Genomic DNA, 14,904 nt, shown 5'->3' with positions numbered 1-14,904 from the left:
ACAAATCAGTAAAGTACAATACCATATAGCATTAGAGGATTAGAAAGAAGGTCATAAGTACCACCCAATTCAACACTCATCTCACATGGTTGGTCGTTGTCATGCATGATAACTGCAAGAAAGAAGCTGCTAACACAGCAGTCATGTCGGTTCTGTCAAATCAAAATAATGTGCGCAGCACGATTAAACGGCCGCAGATGAAATGAAAATTATAAATAGAAGGGGTAAAGAAACGCACGCAAGTATTCAGTTAGAAGACGGAAGTGCTAAGGCAATCCTCGCAAGACCTAAGATAAAGGCTGCACGACTAGCGGAAGTCATCGTCAGATTCTTCTTGATCCACTGGATCTAATCGTTGAACCAACTCCTTTGTCTCTCTGGCAATCTCGAAAGCTATAGGGGGAAGTTTGTTGGTAACGTCCCGAACCTGCTCGGCGCTGGAAGCTCCCTCTCCTTCAGCTGCTGTTCCCATCAAACGGCCCCTATGTTGATCGAGTTTCTCAATGATTGGCCCAGCGCGTTGTTGAATCACCGGGTTAACCTCCGGTTTATGAATGAAATGCTCCGTGGACGACGAGACGTTGGTAACAATAGAGGAAATAGCAGAAACATGGGTGCGTATAGTCGTCAGGCCATCTTCGGCGCGGATGCTGGCAACAAGAGCTTGAATTGATTGAACCAGGCCCTCTGTTTGGTCTTCTACGTAGAGCTGCAAAGGACGTTAGGCACCACACGGTGAACGAGGCAATAAGAGGTATGCTAACCTTGAGTTCCTGAAGCTCATGGTCTCCAGACGGTCCGGGGTAGTTAATCTTGGTACCTGCTGCCATTCCGTTAAGAGTATGAGATTCTGTAGCGTTACGCGAGTGGCTAGACGGAGGACTCATAGCACTGTAGATAGATCCATTGTTGCTGAACCTGCCCTGACTTGGCGCAACACTAAAGTAATCGGGTGATTTCATCTGAGCCAGCTGATCCTCATCATCCTCGTTAAGATCACCTGCTGGCGAGGGTCGGATCTTGACAAGGCGGATGAGCTCAACAACAGCAGTTGACAGATGCGACGCAGCAGCATCTAGAAGAGAGACTGGAGACAGACCGCATGAGCTAGCAAAGTTCTTGGACGCAGTTATCAAATTGTTCGCTGTTGCGGAGACTTTGCGAGTGGCCTTAGTGCGTGGTGTAGACACACTTTCTTCGCCATCTGGAGCCACTTCAACGTCCTGCAGGACATGCCGGACAGAGATGACAACTGCTTTAATTTGCTGCATCACCAAATTGTAGTCGTCGAAACGAGCAATTCGAAGCAATTCATCAATGGAAATCTGGAACTTTGTCACATGTACATCCTTGATAAGACCATTTTCTTCCAGGAATGCGTTATCCTTTGCGATCGCGTTGACATCGGAGCGGAGTTCTATGCCCGTCGAGGATGCTCGGAGGTGTCGTAACTGGGTCTTCGCCTTGGCATATCGACTCTTCCACTGCTTTATTTCCTCTTCCAGTCTATGAACTTCGCCAGACAGCCGCTCTTCATGTTCCCATCTAGAGTGGCTCTGTTCTGATAAGGCCTTCATCTCCATAAGGAACCCAGCTGCTTCTCGTCTTACTTCTTCCGTTACTTTCTGTTGTACTTGAAGTTCGGCCTGCAAACCCTTGTGCTTAACCTCAAGGTCAGCGAACCGCGCTTGCAGTTCAGCATCCCCACCACCCTCCCGTGATGCCTCATCAATTTGGCTTCGGAGCTCCTTCTCCATGGCATTGTGCTCTGTCCGAACTTTATCCAGCTCGGACTGCAGAGAGCTGTTTAACTCTTCCGCTTTAGAAACCTTGGCTTCCAGGTCGAGCTTGAGATCCTCCCATTCTTGACGCTCCGAGGTATCCACTTGGGTGTTGTGGTGCCCTTCCTTATATTTAAAGAGCTCCTCATCTTTGGCCTTCAGTAGACCCTCTAGCTCATCCACCTTTGTTTGCTCGCCTTGAAGCTTAGAGAGCTCTTCGTCCTTTGATTTTAGTAACTCTTCGAGCTTGTTTACTTTTTCTTGCAGCGCCGACACCTGAGACTGAGTGTCCGCCAATAGCTTCCGATCGCCCTCTCCCAGGGTCGTTGTGGTTCCTCGCCTGCTTTGCAAAACCGCGTCCAAGGCAAAAGCATCACTTCGCGCATCGTAGTCATCGTCTACCCCAACCATGTCGTCATCGTCCTCCACCATAGTACTCTTGTTGGGGACAATTGTGTTGCTCTGAAACGACTTGGCCATGGGGCCATGGTCCCCATTGATAGACGGCGGACCACCTAAAGACCCTTGCCGGGGAGGAAATACACCACTCATCGGGCTGCCGGGTGGTCCTCCAGATGGATAACCCATCCGCGACGGTGGGCCGCGAGACTGTGAGCGAGGCGGAGGGGGGTATCCCCCGGGACCATATCCATTGGGCGAAGGGTAGCCATTCGATGGACGACCACGGAAGCTAGGAGCCGGGCTCGCTCTGCGAGATTCTTTCTCCGGAAAATGTGGAAACCGTCGCTCCAGCTCAGTGTAGACATCCGTGGCCAGATCTCGAAAACGGGTATGCTGGAGCGACGCAAGTTTTTGGCGAGCCTGGTTGCGCTTTTCATGGAAGTCTTGTCGCGGCGGCAGGAATGGGGGGATATCGGGACGAGGGGGCCGGCCGGGGGGAGGCGTGGCTTGTTGCCGTCGGAGTAGTTCGTCGTATACGTCAGTACTGAGTTCATGGAACTGAGTCGCAGATAGTCTGAGTAACTTGTCCCTGGCTTTGCTTGGTCTGCTATTTCGGTCCTCTCGATAAGACGCGTTGAGAAACCTTCTCAGGACAGAGTAATGCTTCCCTAGGACCTCTTCCATCTGACGGTATCGCTTACTACGTTGGTCCGACAGTGTACCGTCACTCGATCGCGCTGCCGTTGAGGTCGGCGAAGGCGGATTTCCTGCGTCGCTCATGCGACCAGACAAACTCCCATTCTGTATACCAGCGCCATTAGGCCCATTGGCAGTACCCGAGGTCGGCGGTGTGGCTAGATTGCTGCGACTCGATAAGGTTGGGGAAAATGGCCCTTCCGACTTCTGGTACTGATTAATTCCAGACCAGTCACTGCCGTCCACTGAGACAGGAGACATAGTCCCTGAGTGACCATTCATAGGGGGTCGAAATGACGGCAGTCGCGTGGCTCCTGTAACCGCTCGCACAGGCTAACCGTTGACCTCCTCAGTATGTTGAACTTGCAGCTATTCATTCGAGATTTGGGGAATTTGCGATCAGAAGAGGGCGATTTGAGAGCCGAAAGGACGGGTATAAAAATAATTCTAACTGTGGCTGACGATAAAGCACGGTCCGGGTTGATTCGTGAGACTGTCCGGAGAAATAGCAACAAATGGCTTCGACAATGTAAAAACCGATGGATAATGCGATAATAAAAGATAACGACAGTGCGGAGGCAGAAGAGATTAACAGGAGAATAATTGATAACTAGAGCACACACATGCGCGGAGGGAACACAAAAAAAAAAAAAAAAACAGGGACAAGGTTAATGGCACGAATGCAGCCAAGTCAACAACAGCCACAGGAGCAGAGTCCAGCGTCCCGAAGTCTAAAGGAGTGGAGGATTGATGGGGACTGGGGGACGGGCGGAAGAAGGGAGAGAACGAGACAGCGAGCGTGAGACAGACAGACAGACCCAGACCAGACCCCAATTACAAAAGGAGAGAGAGTACTATGCGGCACGGCGTGTATGCGAGCTTACCTACTTGTATCGGTATTGTGGCAACGGCGGTCGGTGCTTTAGGAACGCATTATGCTCATGGCTGTACTCCGTAGTAGTATATTTCATGGCCTAAGGAGGAACAGAAGAGCCCGATCAAGAACTTCCATCCGATTATAATCATCTACAGAATACAGGACTAGTACCCGGTAGTGAGATGTTTTAAACCCCCTGCTCCATAAGCATCCCTGCTTAGAAGATAAGCCTTACATAGGTACAGTAGTCAGGTACAATACATATGTATCATGTTAGACAAGATCGATACGTACCGTACATACAGAATTAGACAATACTGACCTGTCCACATAAAAACAGTACCTACGATGTCCGCTGGAACAGATCAAAAACTACGTACGTGCTAAATTAGCGCCGCTGTGGCGGTGCTCCCATCACTTTTCCCGAAATAACAAAGAAAATTTTCCGATGGTTAATAATAATCATAATATGTTAATTTTATCCAGCGATTTGCTAGACATCCAGCTCATTACGTAGTCTCCTAATATGATTACACCTCGGGGCTCGAGTAGCTAATCCACATGGTTGTTGAATCCAGGAGGCGCTGGAAATTGATCGTTCAAGGGCCATTAGTTGGAGCCTAAGGCGGGAGTCCAGACCGCGCCTTTGGCCCCAAACTCTGTTCCGACCAACTAATAAGGTATTAGTCCCGTACTCCGTTAGTATGTTAGTATGCGAGAGTACTAATAGGTACTGAGCAATACAGGACAGAGGTACATACAGTTCGATTTCTTCCTAGGTAAGGGATTCGTTCATTCATTCTTTCAGGTGTAGAACCCAGAGGTCAAATAGATATATACGTGGCATGAATATTCCATGATTAACAATTGTATTCCCCGATGACAAGGTTCTTTGTTTCTATTTCAATATACATCCATCCAAGAGATATCGTTTAGCCTTTCCATTTAACATGCCTGGTTGGCTTATTCCTCCTTTACTCAATTCGTTTTCCTTTCGGTTATTGCATTCAAGTCATCTTTTCTATCGTATCCATTTCCTCTCCGCGCCGAGAAAAAAAGACGATTGTAATTCCATACTCCACTTATTTGTCGTCACAAGGTGAGCAACGGTAAATCCCAAAAAACAAAGGCATATAAAAGCCTCCAAAGAGTCATAGGATGTGGGACCCTCCACAAAGGTCATTGACCAAGAACCATAGGGTATCATTGAATATACAAGGAATGGGGGAGGAGAGCCAGGAAGAGGGTCTGCTACATAGCAGCGGTATTGGCGTGAGTATATCATGAGGCAGCGGAAGACATCAGTGGCCACCTAGACCCTGATTCATTTCGATCTGGTCATGGTCAGTCCCCGAGCAGCCCCAACTGCCGCTGAGACGGGAGTTGATGACCGTGTAGGAACGGCACTACGGTTGTGTGCCATATGCGCACGGACAAGATGGCCGGCAGCAAGTGCGGAGCACAAGCTCAGTTCGCCTGCAAGAACAGCGGCAGCAACAATACGTGCTAGTTGACGGGCATTGTCACCAGGATTGGTGGGGTGAGAGCCGCGTACACCAAGCAGATCAAGCATGGCACCCTGAGCTTCAAGAATCGTACCACCACCGATAGTTCCAACCTCAATTGAAGGCATTGACACGGCAATCTGAAGGCTGCCGTTAAGACTAAAAGCGTAACTGTTAGTACACTGGCATAAACCTTGGATTACTACAAGTGAGTGACTTACTTCCTCATAGTGGTGATACAACTACTACTCTCCACGTTCTGTGCAGGGTCCTGGCCTGTCGCCAAGAAAATGGCAGTGACAATGTTCGACGCGTGGGCGTTAAACCCACCCAAGCTTCCAGCCATGGCACTTCCAATCAGGTTTTTACTGGTGTTCAATTCAACCAGAGCGTCGACGTTGCTTTTGAGCACACTTTTGACGACGTCACCGGGGATAATGGCCTCTGCCACAACCGATTTTCCACGGCCGTCAATCCAGTTAAGGGCAGCGGACTTCTTGTCGGCGCAGAAATTTCCAGAGATGGAGATAGTTGCCATATCATTAAAACCACATTCAGTCGACATAGTATGAAGTGCCTTCTCAACACCCTTGGAGATCATATTCATACCCATAGCATCACCGGTCGTAGTCTTGAAACGGATGTACAGATAAGTACCTGCAAGGGCAGTCTTCATAGTCTGAAGACGGGCAAAGCGGCTGGTAGAGTTGAACGCGGCTTTCATGATGCTTTGACCTTCCTCAGAGTCAATCCAAACTTTTGCTGCTGCTGCACGTGCCAGAGTGGGAAAACCGACACATGGACCACGAGTCATGCCATCACCGGTAAGAACAGTCACTGCTCCACCACCTGCATTAATAGCCTTGGCACCCCGGTTGGTGCTTGCTACCAAGACACCTTCAGTGGTAGCCATGGGAATGAAGTAGCTTTGACCGTCGATAGTAAGAGGGCCAGCAACTCCAAGGGGCAGAGGCAAGTAACCGATAACATTCTCACAGCATGCCCCATGAACTAATGTGTAGTTGTAGTCCTTGTAGGGGAGCTTCGAGTTCTCCAGTCCACTTGTAATAGCAGTCGTACTCTTAGTCCTAGATACTACAGCCCTTCTAATCTTGACTGCCCTCGTGAAGGCATCGACGCGGCTCATAAGATCCTCATTTTCCATGGTTTTCTCCAGAGCATACCCCGGGAGCTTTCCTCGCAAAGAAAGCTCAACGAGTTCCTCGTCCGACAAGTAAGAAGCTCGCTTTTCCTTCAGGATTGCTTCGCATTCCTCGGCACTCCTCTTAGGGCCTTCGTTCAAGTTTACTTTGGGGTAAACCTTCGGTTCGACAACCTTGGGTGCAGGGGGAGCCTCGGGTTCCTTGAAGCTCCACCGTGCTGCGTTGAAAAGGTAGCCGTTCAAAATGATGCTCAAGGTGAGAGCAGCGATAATCCACTTGCTGATGACTGGGTCTTCAATGCTCTTGAGAAGACTTTCAATCACTCGTCCACCCACAGCATCCAAGAACTGGTCAGTGTATTCAATGTCGAAGGACTGGCTATCGTCTCCCGCAGCATAGTGCACGGAAGGATACTCTAGCTTGTATTTGATTGGTGGGATCACAGTCACAATAGTTTCCGTCATCTGACTCTTCGCAGTCACATAGATAGAATCCAGGCCATTTTCTGCGACCTTGAAAGGGTCAATCGGGGTCGGCGCTAGCACGTTGGATACGCGAGAGAGCAATGGAACAGAACCCAAAGCGGAATTTCGGAAAGGGATGGCAGACAAATTAACCACATTTACCAGAACAAAGCCTCCGACCATGAGAATCTTAAACCGACGCACGTTGCTGGACTTGATTTTTCTCCCAAAGATGTTAGTCTCACTGCTTTCCGCGCCACCCTGAGGCCAGTCACTGTTTGAGGCCACGTTTTCAGCGACGCGGTGAGTGAGTCCATCCTCTTCCAAAGCTTTGCGGAGCGCGACATGACGCTTGATTCGAGTGATTTCAAGTTTGATGCAAAGAATAGTCGTGTAGAAAGTGAAAAGCAGGAGGCAGTCGAAGAACAAGATCCAAGCAGCCAAGAAGCAGAACTGTCTTAAGCCACCTTGCACTCCTGAAGCTGCACCAGCAACGAGGATAGCAATCTCGATACAGTAATCCCGGACAATCTCAGCTCCCCGTTCTCTGATAGCAATTTGGATAGAGTCTTGGATAGACTTCGCAGTGCTCGCCGCGGGTTGGTCAGAAGTCGCAGCACCGCCTCGGCGCTTGTTGTCAGCCGAAGCGTTAAGCACGGCCCGAGTGAGGATGATCGGCTTCTCAAACCCGATTGTGACGACGAGAAATGGAAGACCTTCTGACAAGAGGAGCACGTTGATTGGAACACCAAGTTTAGTCGTGACGAGAAGACCAAACAGGAATGCAAAAGCGCCCGCTAGAAGAACTGTGCCCGCAAGCCAAAACTTTGAGCCCAAGCGTCTCATGGAGAAGAAGAGAGAGACAAAGCTCAAGTGCATTGACAAGTAGCCCAGAGTCATAATCACAATGTCAATTGTTTCAGCGTGCTGCTAAATGTTAGCCACAACACGTGCTTTCAGGGTCAAGTCGCCATACCTTGATCAAGTCTACGAAAGAACTCCAAGCATCCGTAAACCAGATTTTCACTGTTCGGGGACCACTGGCAGGTCCACGAGCCGCCCGCATAATCCATTTCTTCTGCTCGTCGACATCTTCGTCGGCCGAGGGATCAGGGATCTCCTGTACCGCTTTCAGGAACGGAGAAACGTGGGCATATGGCAGAGTGAAAGCCAGAGACGAATCATGGGAAAACGGGGAGAATAAATTCGGAGTGTGAGGAACCGGCTGTGCAGAAGCGTTGGCAGGGACTGGTACTTCGTCGGCAATGGGAGCAGTAGCGTCAGCTCTGGTAGAATCCGGGAAGACAAAGGTGGCCAATGCGAGATGCTGAGTAGCCTAATCCAGACACGATGAGAATTGGTGTACACGCGTTGACGGTAACAGAAACTGGGAGTCTCACCTCGTTATCCACGGGTGTCATAGCATCCTCGACCTGCCATTTCCAGGATGTACTCTCCCCTAACCGAAGATTCCTGCCACCCTGGAGGAGGGTGTCCACGTCCACTTGACCAGCGACATTCTTGGGGTTCCTAATGCTGTCAAATATGCTCCCCTCGATCAGGCCGACGTAGGTTGTACTGGCTAGCAAAGCAACTACCACGATCGTGTGGATCGGATGAGCACATGCCCGACGGGATATGGATTGCAAGCCACTGGTGACCTGACGCTTTAACCAGCTCGGCTCGGTGTCACCATCGACATTTGTTGCGCGCCACTTTCGAGGGACTAAAGTTGCCGCCATCTTAGGTGACAGAGAGGCGGTGAAAACCTCGTCCTGAGAGAAGTCTTGCAGGTTCGCAGGGAAAGAAATCCTGCAGGTTAGATCGCCCGACTTGTCTCACACAGGCTACACTCTAGACTGGTTTAGACAAGTTGGACCCCGTGATGAAATACTTCTCCACAAGTGTGCGACAATGGCATGGAGCCAAAAACAATAAATAAAAGGAAAGGGGGTTCCGTAGCGTGTTTGTTGGGGCTCTAAGGGGGAAAAAGGATAGGCAGCGGTCAGTTCCGTACAACTTTTTTTTGGGGAAGGGAAAGGGCCCGCTGGATCACGCCAGCGACAACATACCTAATGGGAAATGGAGAGAGAGCCCCGTCCGATGTGAAATGCTCTTTATGATAAGGAGAGTATCACGTAGCAATTCCTATTCCCGGCTGGGGAATTCTTTCTTGACTGGGCCCCCTGAAGGTGGAAAGTTGGGAGCTTCAACAAAACGCGCGATGGAAATAAGTAAATCCGGGGTTTTCGCCGCCGTTGCAAAACTAGGCCACAGGGTCGGCAGCCAATAAGAGTGGAGTCGGGGCGGATATAATATCCTCAAGGTAGGCAGCGAGATTCTCCCCCTGTTGAAGAAGGTTGGCCAGTAGTCTAAGAGAGGGAAGCAAAAGAAAAGAAAAGAGAGAAAAAAAGGAGGACCCAAAGTGAGGAAATGACGGAGAGATAAAAGAAGTCCATCAAGGGTCGGACGGAAAAGCTGACTAGAGAAATTTCCCTCTTAGTGTAGGTATCATATAGCACGGGAACCCACCGAATACAGACTAACTACTTTAGTGACTTTTATAGCCCTGAGAGAGGTCAGAGTCAGCCTGCCACGAAGTCGACAGCACTGATCTTCTTTTCCTTTCTTTTTTTTTGGGGGCTATTCTTCTTACGGTGAGATCAGATGCGTCAAAGGGAACGAGATAAGAAGGCAAGATTTTCTTCCTCCCCCCTCGCAGGACATTGCATACCAGTATGCTGTATCAACCGATATCAGGAAGTAGGGTGCACTGCATCATTGTTACATGCTGTATGTATAATATACAAAAAATCAAAATAACCTTCAATACCTGTCGATGAATCATTGTCTCCATATTTTCCACCATCGTTAATCTGGATAGAAAGCCAATAAGGTCCAGAGTTCCGATACCAAAACAGGGATTTACCCAAGTACTACTACTATGTACCTCATAGGATAGATGCATGAAAGTTAGTTTGTAGATCCATACTGCATCATGTATGATCACCCTCGATTTATGGCTCAGGGGTGGCTGTCATTGGGAACGAAGATGGTGAAATACAAAAACTAGAGTATGAGTGAGTGAGAGAACAACATTCTCTAAACAAAGGTACTAGTAATTCCCCCTTCCTCACCTTTCAATGGCAGTGGACTATCCGCTGGGTGATACCCTACCTTCCTTACTCCATACTTTCGTATCATGCTTACGACTCTTCTGAGGTATTTTTATGTAACTGAAAAGGGCGGGTTCCGTTCTTTTGCCACAGCATCCCAGCCAATTCACCACCAAAACCGGTCTTCCACGGCTTGTTTCTGTGGGACGGTTTAAGCCAAGTGGACACAAGGGCCAAGGGCTTGATTTGTGTATAACATTAACGATAAATTACTCCAATCCACTGAGGAGTCCTTGATCCGTCGGAGATAACATGATACCCACATTTCCATCTAATCAATCTCTTCATCTCTCTCCAATCACCCTCCATACGGCCCAAATGAAATGCGACTATCCCCATCGATGTGGTATTTCTTCCGTTTAAATTTCCATGTTTGACACATCCGCGTAGTGAGATCTGAGGAAGGACTTGGATCCTTGAAAGGAACCCGAAATCAAAGAAAAAAAAAAGAAGCCCGAGGTGAGTTGGAGAGGAGCCCCAGAGCCAGCTGATCCAAATACGAGACGATTTAATCGCGAGGATGGTTAACATTCTCAATCCGACTAACCTTGCACCATTTCCTCGTGAGGGCAGGTCATATGAGAAGCCTGAGGCATTGTGCTCTCGACGCTTGTGCCGGGATGAACAATACAAGTTGGTCAGAGACAATGGAACCATCTGGATACCTTGATGGTCAAAAGACGCGTGTGACTCTTGGGACCAATTGATCCAGAGAAACAAGCGAGCCGAAAGACCAAAACAATGAATACCGAATTTTTGTGGAGATTTCTGTCCGCGCCAAGCAACTAGGAAGGGAAATGCGAGGGCGAACGATGGCTTCGAAGCCCGATGCCGGATCGGGCTTAAAACGGATGTGTACTTAGTATGAAGCGTTTCTCTTCTTCCTCGATCTCATACCCATGGACCGGATGGGAAAGCTCAGGGTATATCTAGGATTATGTATTTGATCGACGGAGCATTAGATTGCATTATCTTGAACTCTACTCTCAACGGCTCACGAGGTACCTAGTGTACTCGGTACCTGTCCTTCTACTAATGCTGTCAAAACTGACTGTTTCCATTCGCGCCGTGCCTTCAAGAAGAGGAAAAACAGAGTGGGGCAGGAGGGGGCCCTGCCAAATATGTTTTAGCGCTTGGGCGTCCAATGTCTGTGGTAATACCCTAATTTTGTCACAATGTCTCGATATAGCGTACAGTAGTCTAAGACTGTTTCAGATCATGCAACGACGGGCTGTGCCGCCTTGAAGAGCGATTCTCGAGATCTCAGTGACCTCAGGGAAGGACCTCGATCTTAGCGCCAAGGTACAGAACTACAACCAATGAGTGATCTTGGATGTCCTCAGTGTTTGTCTTTCTGCAACACTGGGAATGCCATACTACCATGCCCAGGATCCTGGGACCAAGAGAGCCTCGACCCACGCAGGTAAGCGCCGCTACTATTTGGGGAAATGTTGTGCAGATGGGAAAATCCCGAGGTCTCCCACGGTTCCAGGGCACCCTATCGTATTGGGCCGATTTGATAATTTTCTAAATTGGGACAGCTAACGGATGTGATGCAACTGATGTGCTGGGTTCCGTAACACTTCAAGAAGCAGAGGGTGCCTGAGCCATGACGTCGAAAGACGTATTGATTGGCTATGGTCATCTGTATTTTGCTTCCCTTCTCTCTTTCTCATCCTTTGGCGCCGCATAGGACCCCGTTGTTACTATTGACATTGCTATAGACTCGCCTTGTGCGTTGTGTTTCGAGTGTCTCCTTGTGGGCACCACAAGGATCCGTACATACCACTGATATTGAATGATGTGTGACGTATTAGGAGGATCTCATTGGCAAGCCGGACGAGGGTCCCCTCAAAGAACACTTCTATTGTTGTATATTTATTGTCAACCGTCTCCGGTGAATACCGGTTTTTCATGCCTCATTGTTGTACATTCGGCACGACTTCCTTTGAAGATTTGTTCTAAAAGACCAATTGTCCTGCTCCTCCATATTACTACATTCATTCATTATAATACGATTGTGTTCGCTGAAAACAAAGAGAAAAGACCCCGGAGAAGATAAAGAAATCACTAGAGCATTATGAGTATTTAAGACGTGTTGGTGCGCTCTGGCCGGCTTCTAGTTGCTTGACTCATTTCGCTAATCAATGGCCTAGATTGATTTTACAATCCATGTACTCCGCTGGTCGGTGCCTGTTGCATTCTTTTCGAATTCCTAGTCATCCATAACGACAAAGACACATAAAAAGCATGGGCTTCGAGCTCAGTGCCTGGAAAGGTGGCCTGGGGCTGCTTTCTTTCCTTTGGCTAGCCTCGGCGATCGACGCTCATTCATGGGTTGAACAACTCATGGTTATTGCACCAAATGGCACCTTTGTTGGAACTCCAGGCTATTCAAGAGGGAACGTGCTTCGCTCGAGTCCTGGGTACAAAGACCCTCTGATGCAGAACCTAGTTCCACCACAAGGCCGTACCAAGTTGCTCCCAGATGATTACCTATGTAAGGACACCCAACGGAAGCCGGTACAGACCGATGGAAGTCCGAGACTGCAGGCAAGCGCTGGCGCTGCCATTGCCCTCCGCTACCAAGAAAACGGTCATGTCACACAACCTAATATTCCCCCTGGGAAGCCTGAGCATAGTGGAAAGATATATGTGTACGGAACGACCGATCCAAAAGAGGACGAGAAGATAATGGAGGTGCATAAGGTATGGAATAAAGATGGTACTGGGGGTGATCGACGTGGTCTGCTCCTATCAATACAAAACTTCGACGATGGCCGTTGCTACCAGATCAACAATGGTGACATTTCAAAGTCTCGCCAAGCTAAATTTCCTCATGCTGCAGATCCGTTGATGGGTACCAATTTATGGTGTCAGACAGATATTGCACTGCCGTCCAAGGCACCATCTGGGAAACCATATACTCTTTACTGGGTCTGGGACTGGCCTACTTTCGGAGAGGGAGCAAAGCAGGAAATATATACAACCTGCATTGATATTGACGTCGTAGCCAATCCTGGGACCCAATCACATGTAGCAGCGGGCTATATCCAAGACCAATCGTTGAATGGTGCCGCCATACCAGACCAGTTTGCAGAAATCTTTGACTCTGGGACTTCCGGCTCTGCGCAGAGCTCTCCGATAGCGGGAGGGTCAGCGGTACCCGGTAGCTCAACACCTATAGTACCAGTCCCTTGGAAATCGGGAGGCTCGATGGGGCCTAGCAGTTCAAGACTTGCAACATCGAGCTCTCCGATAGCAGGTGGCGCAGCAACACTCAGCAGTTCAGCCACGGCAAGCTCCTCGAGGGTAGGAGGCTCAGTGGAACCCAGCATCTCAGCGCCAGCAATTCCAAACTCTTCGAAAGCAGCTGCTCTAATCAGCTCTATAAATTCTCCCGCCACTGTGTCTTCTACCTCTCCGAGAGGGGAGGCTTCTACGTCGCCTGTCCAAGCCCCAATGGCAATGGCGCCACAGGCAACAGCAACAGTAACATCTTTTGTTACAATGGTGAAAACCGTAGTTCCTGGCTGTTCTGCCAGCTCGAGCCACTGAATGTCTGTCCCCTTGCATTTACATACCTGGGCCTTGATTTGTCACTGCAACTTTTGCGGGTGGCTGGCTGACTTTAATCCTTTGGGTGAAAAGAACATCGGCGACCAAGTGTTTCTGTGGTCAAGTTCCGGTCAGGCAGCCGGGCCTATTAGCGTTCTTCGTTCTTGGAGCGCTATAGTGTCCCTTTGAGATAGAAAAAAAAAAAAATTTTTCTCCGGTCATAGTTCTCTATAATCGAGAATGCTCTTGTTGTATTAGAAGACTCGCATTTCAATAGAAAGTTTATCCACAGTAGAAAAAAAGACCAGCCATAAGCAAGAGGATCAGAGGAACGTAAACCTAAATCTTGCTTCCTTGCCTTCCTTGCCTTCCGATCGGTAAGGGTGGGTGACAGCCATTTGAATAAATGATGCGAGGAGGTGGTGCACAAGTACTAGTATGACTCTATGAGGTATGAGTATGTACCTGAGGCATTCAGGGACCAATCAGGAATGGTTCAAGGCATGGTACTCTGAAACACGCTAACGGTCTTTGTCACGTGCACGTGCCGCATCGACTAAGAAAATGCTTTACTAAGAGTAAGAAAGTAAAAGTGACTTACAGCTGTGGGCGTGAGGAAAGACGATTGTTGATCGAGACATACTACTTCAATGTTCAGTGGTCTTGCTTACCCTTCTTTCTCTGTGATCTGTCGAGTGAATGATTGTTAACCTCCCCAGTGGCCAGCAAGAACTCCACAACGCAGCCGACTGCGCCTCGTTGATCCGTAACGCTTCAAGGCCAGTCTTCAGTGTAAGTAATCTCCGACAAGCCTCTCCTACCGCTGGGTCCCTCCTCCACCGTCCAATTTCCTATCCTATCCTATTCTGCAGGTCTTGTCATGCACATAATCCTTCCTACAATTTTAATTTTCCTCGTTAATGCCCTGCCATTCAGTTTGCGCCAGAAGTACTTGTTCTCATCACTGACAGCGGCGCTTTGCTCTGCTGCTATAATTAGAATCCCCATTTTGCTCTCGACCAGCAAGCGCGGGACGAAACGCTCGAAACCGCATTTTTGCAGCGCCCACCGGTTATTGGCCACCACTTTACTGACCCCCTCTCCAACCCAGTCGCTGATTCGGAGGATTACTTGAGTTTTTGTTCGACTATCGAACGGAACGCTACCCCTCGAACCCATACCGGGGTGATTCACGATTGATAGCCGCGCTCCCACCTACCGTCGATTGTCCGTTATTGTAGGCGTGTCGACAAGACCCATTGAGCCCCCATCGCTTCCTGAC

At 49.0% G+C, this 14,904-nt stretch overlaps 4 protein-coding genes across 4 annotated transcripts; 1 reads left to right on the top strand and 3 right to left on the bottom strand.

The window, feature by feature from the left end:
* Positions 1-166: 166 nt before the first annotated feature.
* BDW43DRAFT_38358 (putative cell polarity protein) lies at positions 167-3,331 on the bottom strand. Its single transcript, XM_032049984.1, has 2 exons — positions 765-3,331; positions 167-709 (listed from the first exon to the last, which is right to left on the bottom strand). Exons 1-2 carry the CDS (start codon positions 3,159-3,161, stop codon positions 308-310), a joined length of 2,799 nt encoding a protein of 932 aa, XP_031901902.1. The 5' UTR covers positions 3,162-3,331; the 3' UTR covers positions 167-307.
* A 1,211-nt stretch (positions 3,332-4,542) lies between these two features.
* On the bottom strand, positions 4,543-9,338 carry hmg1 (HMG-CoA reductase). Its single transcript, XM_032041366.1, has 5 exons — positions 8,961-9,338; positions 8,289-8,866; positions 7,865-8,224; positions 5,483-7,815; positions 4,543-5,420 (listed from the first exon to the last, which is right to left on the bottom strand). The coding sequence occupies exons 2-5, from the start codon at positions 8,628-8,630 to the stop codon at positions 5,081-5,083; spliced, it is 3,375 nt and encodes a 1,124-aa protein (XP_031901901.1). The 5' UTR covers positions 8,631-8,866; positions 8,961-9,338; the 3' UTR covers positions 4,543-5,080.
* Positions 9,339-10,053: 715 nt separating this feature from the next.
* Positions 10,054-10,875, bottom strand: BDW43DRAFT_38189 (uncharacterized protein). The gene has a single exon (XM_032049982.1). The coding sequence runs from the start codon at positions 10,719-10,721 to the stop codon at positions 10,263-10,265; it is 459 nt and encodes a 152-aa protein (XP_031901900.1). The 5' UTR covers positions 10,722-10,875; the 3' UTR covers positions 10,054-10,262.
* Positions 10,876-12,314: 1,439 nt separating this feature from the next.
* BDW43DRAFT_309443 (uncharacterized protein) lies at positions 12,315-13,622 on the top strand (the record flags this gene model as incomplete). The annotated part of the gene is made up of 1 exon (XM_032046704.1): positions 12,315-13,622. The coding sequence occupies one exon, from the start codon at positions 12,315-12,317 to the stop codon at positions 13,620-13,622; it is 1,308 nt and encodes a 435-aa protein (XP_031901899.1).
* Positions 13,623-14,904: the final 1,282 nt, after the last annotated feature.

Source organism: Aspergillus alliaceus (assembly GCF_009176365.1).
Source record: "Aspergillus alliaceus strain CBS 536.65 unplaced genomic scaffold BDW43scaffold_13, whole genome shotgun sequence".
NCBI classification, from domain to species: Eukaryota; Fungi; Ascomycota; class Eurotiomycetes; order Eurotiales; family Aspergillaceae; genus Aspergillus; species Aspergillus alliaceus.
Note: the sequence above shows the minus strand (reverse complement) of the source record. Positions and strands in the feature narration are given on the sequence as shown.

Excerpts from the sequence above, each read along its gene's own strand:
- hmg1 (XM_032041366.1), bottom strand. The coding sequence starts at position 8,630 with ATGGCGGCAACTTTAGTCCCTCGAAAGTGGCGCGCAACAAATGTCGAT. Across the intron at positions 8,225-8,288 it reads TGACACCCGTGGATAACGAG|GCTACTCAGCATCTCGCATT; the intron begins GTGAGACTCCCA and ends TGTCTGGATTAG. Across the intron at positions 7,816-7,864 it reads CTTTCGTAGACTTGATCAAG|CACGCTGAAACAATTGACAT; the intron begins GTATGGCGACTT and ends AACATTTAGCAG.
- BDW43DRAFT_38189 (XM_032049982.1), bottom strand. The coding sequence starts at position 10,721 with ATGGTTCCATTGTCTCTGACCAACTTGTATTGTTCATCCCGGCACAAG.
- BDW43DRAFT_38358 (XM_032049984.1), bottom strand. The coding sequence starts at position 3,161 with ATGAATGGTCACTCAGGGACTATGTCTCCTGTCTCAGTGGACGGCAGT. Across the intron at positions 710-764 it reads ATGAGCTTCAGGAACTCAAG|CTCTACGTAGAAGACCAAAC; the intron begins GTTAGCATACCT and ends CGTCCTTTGCAG.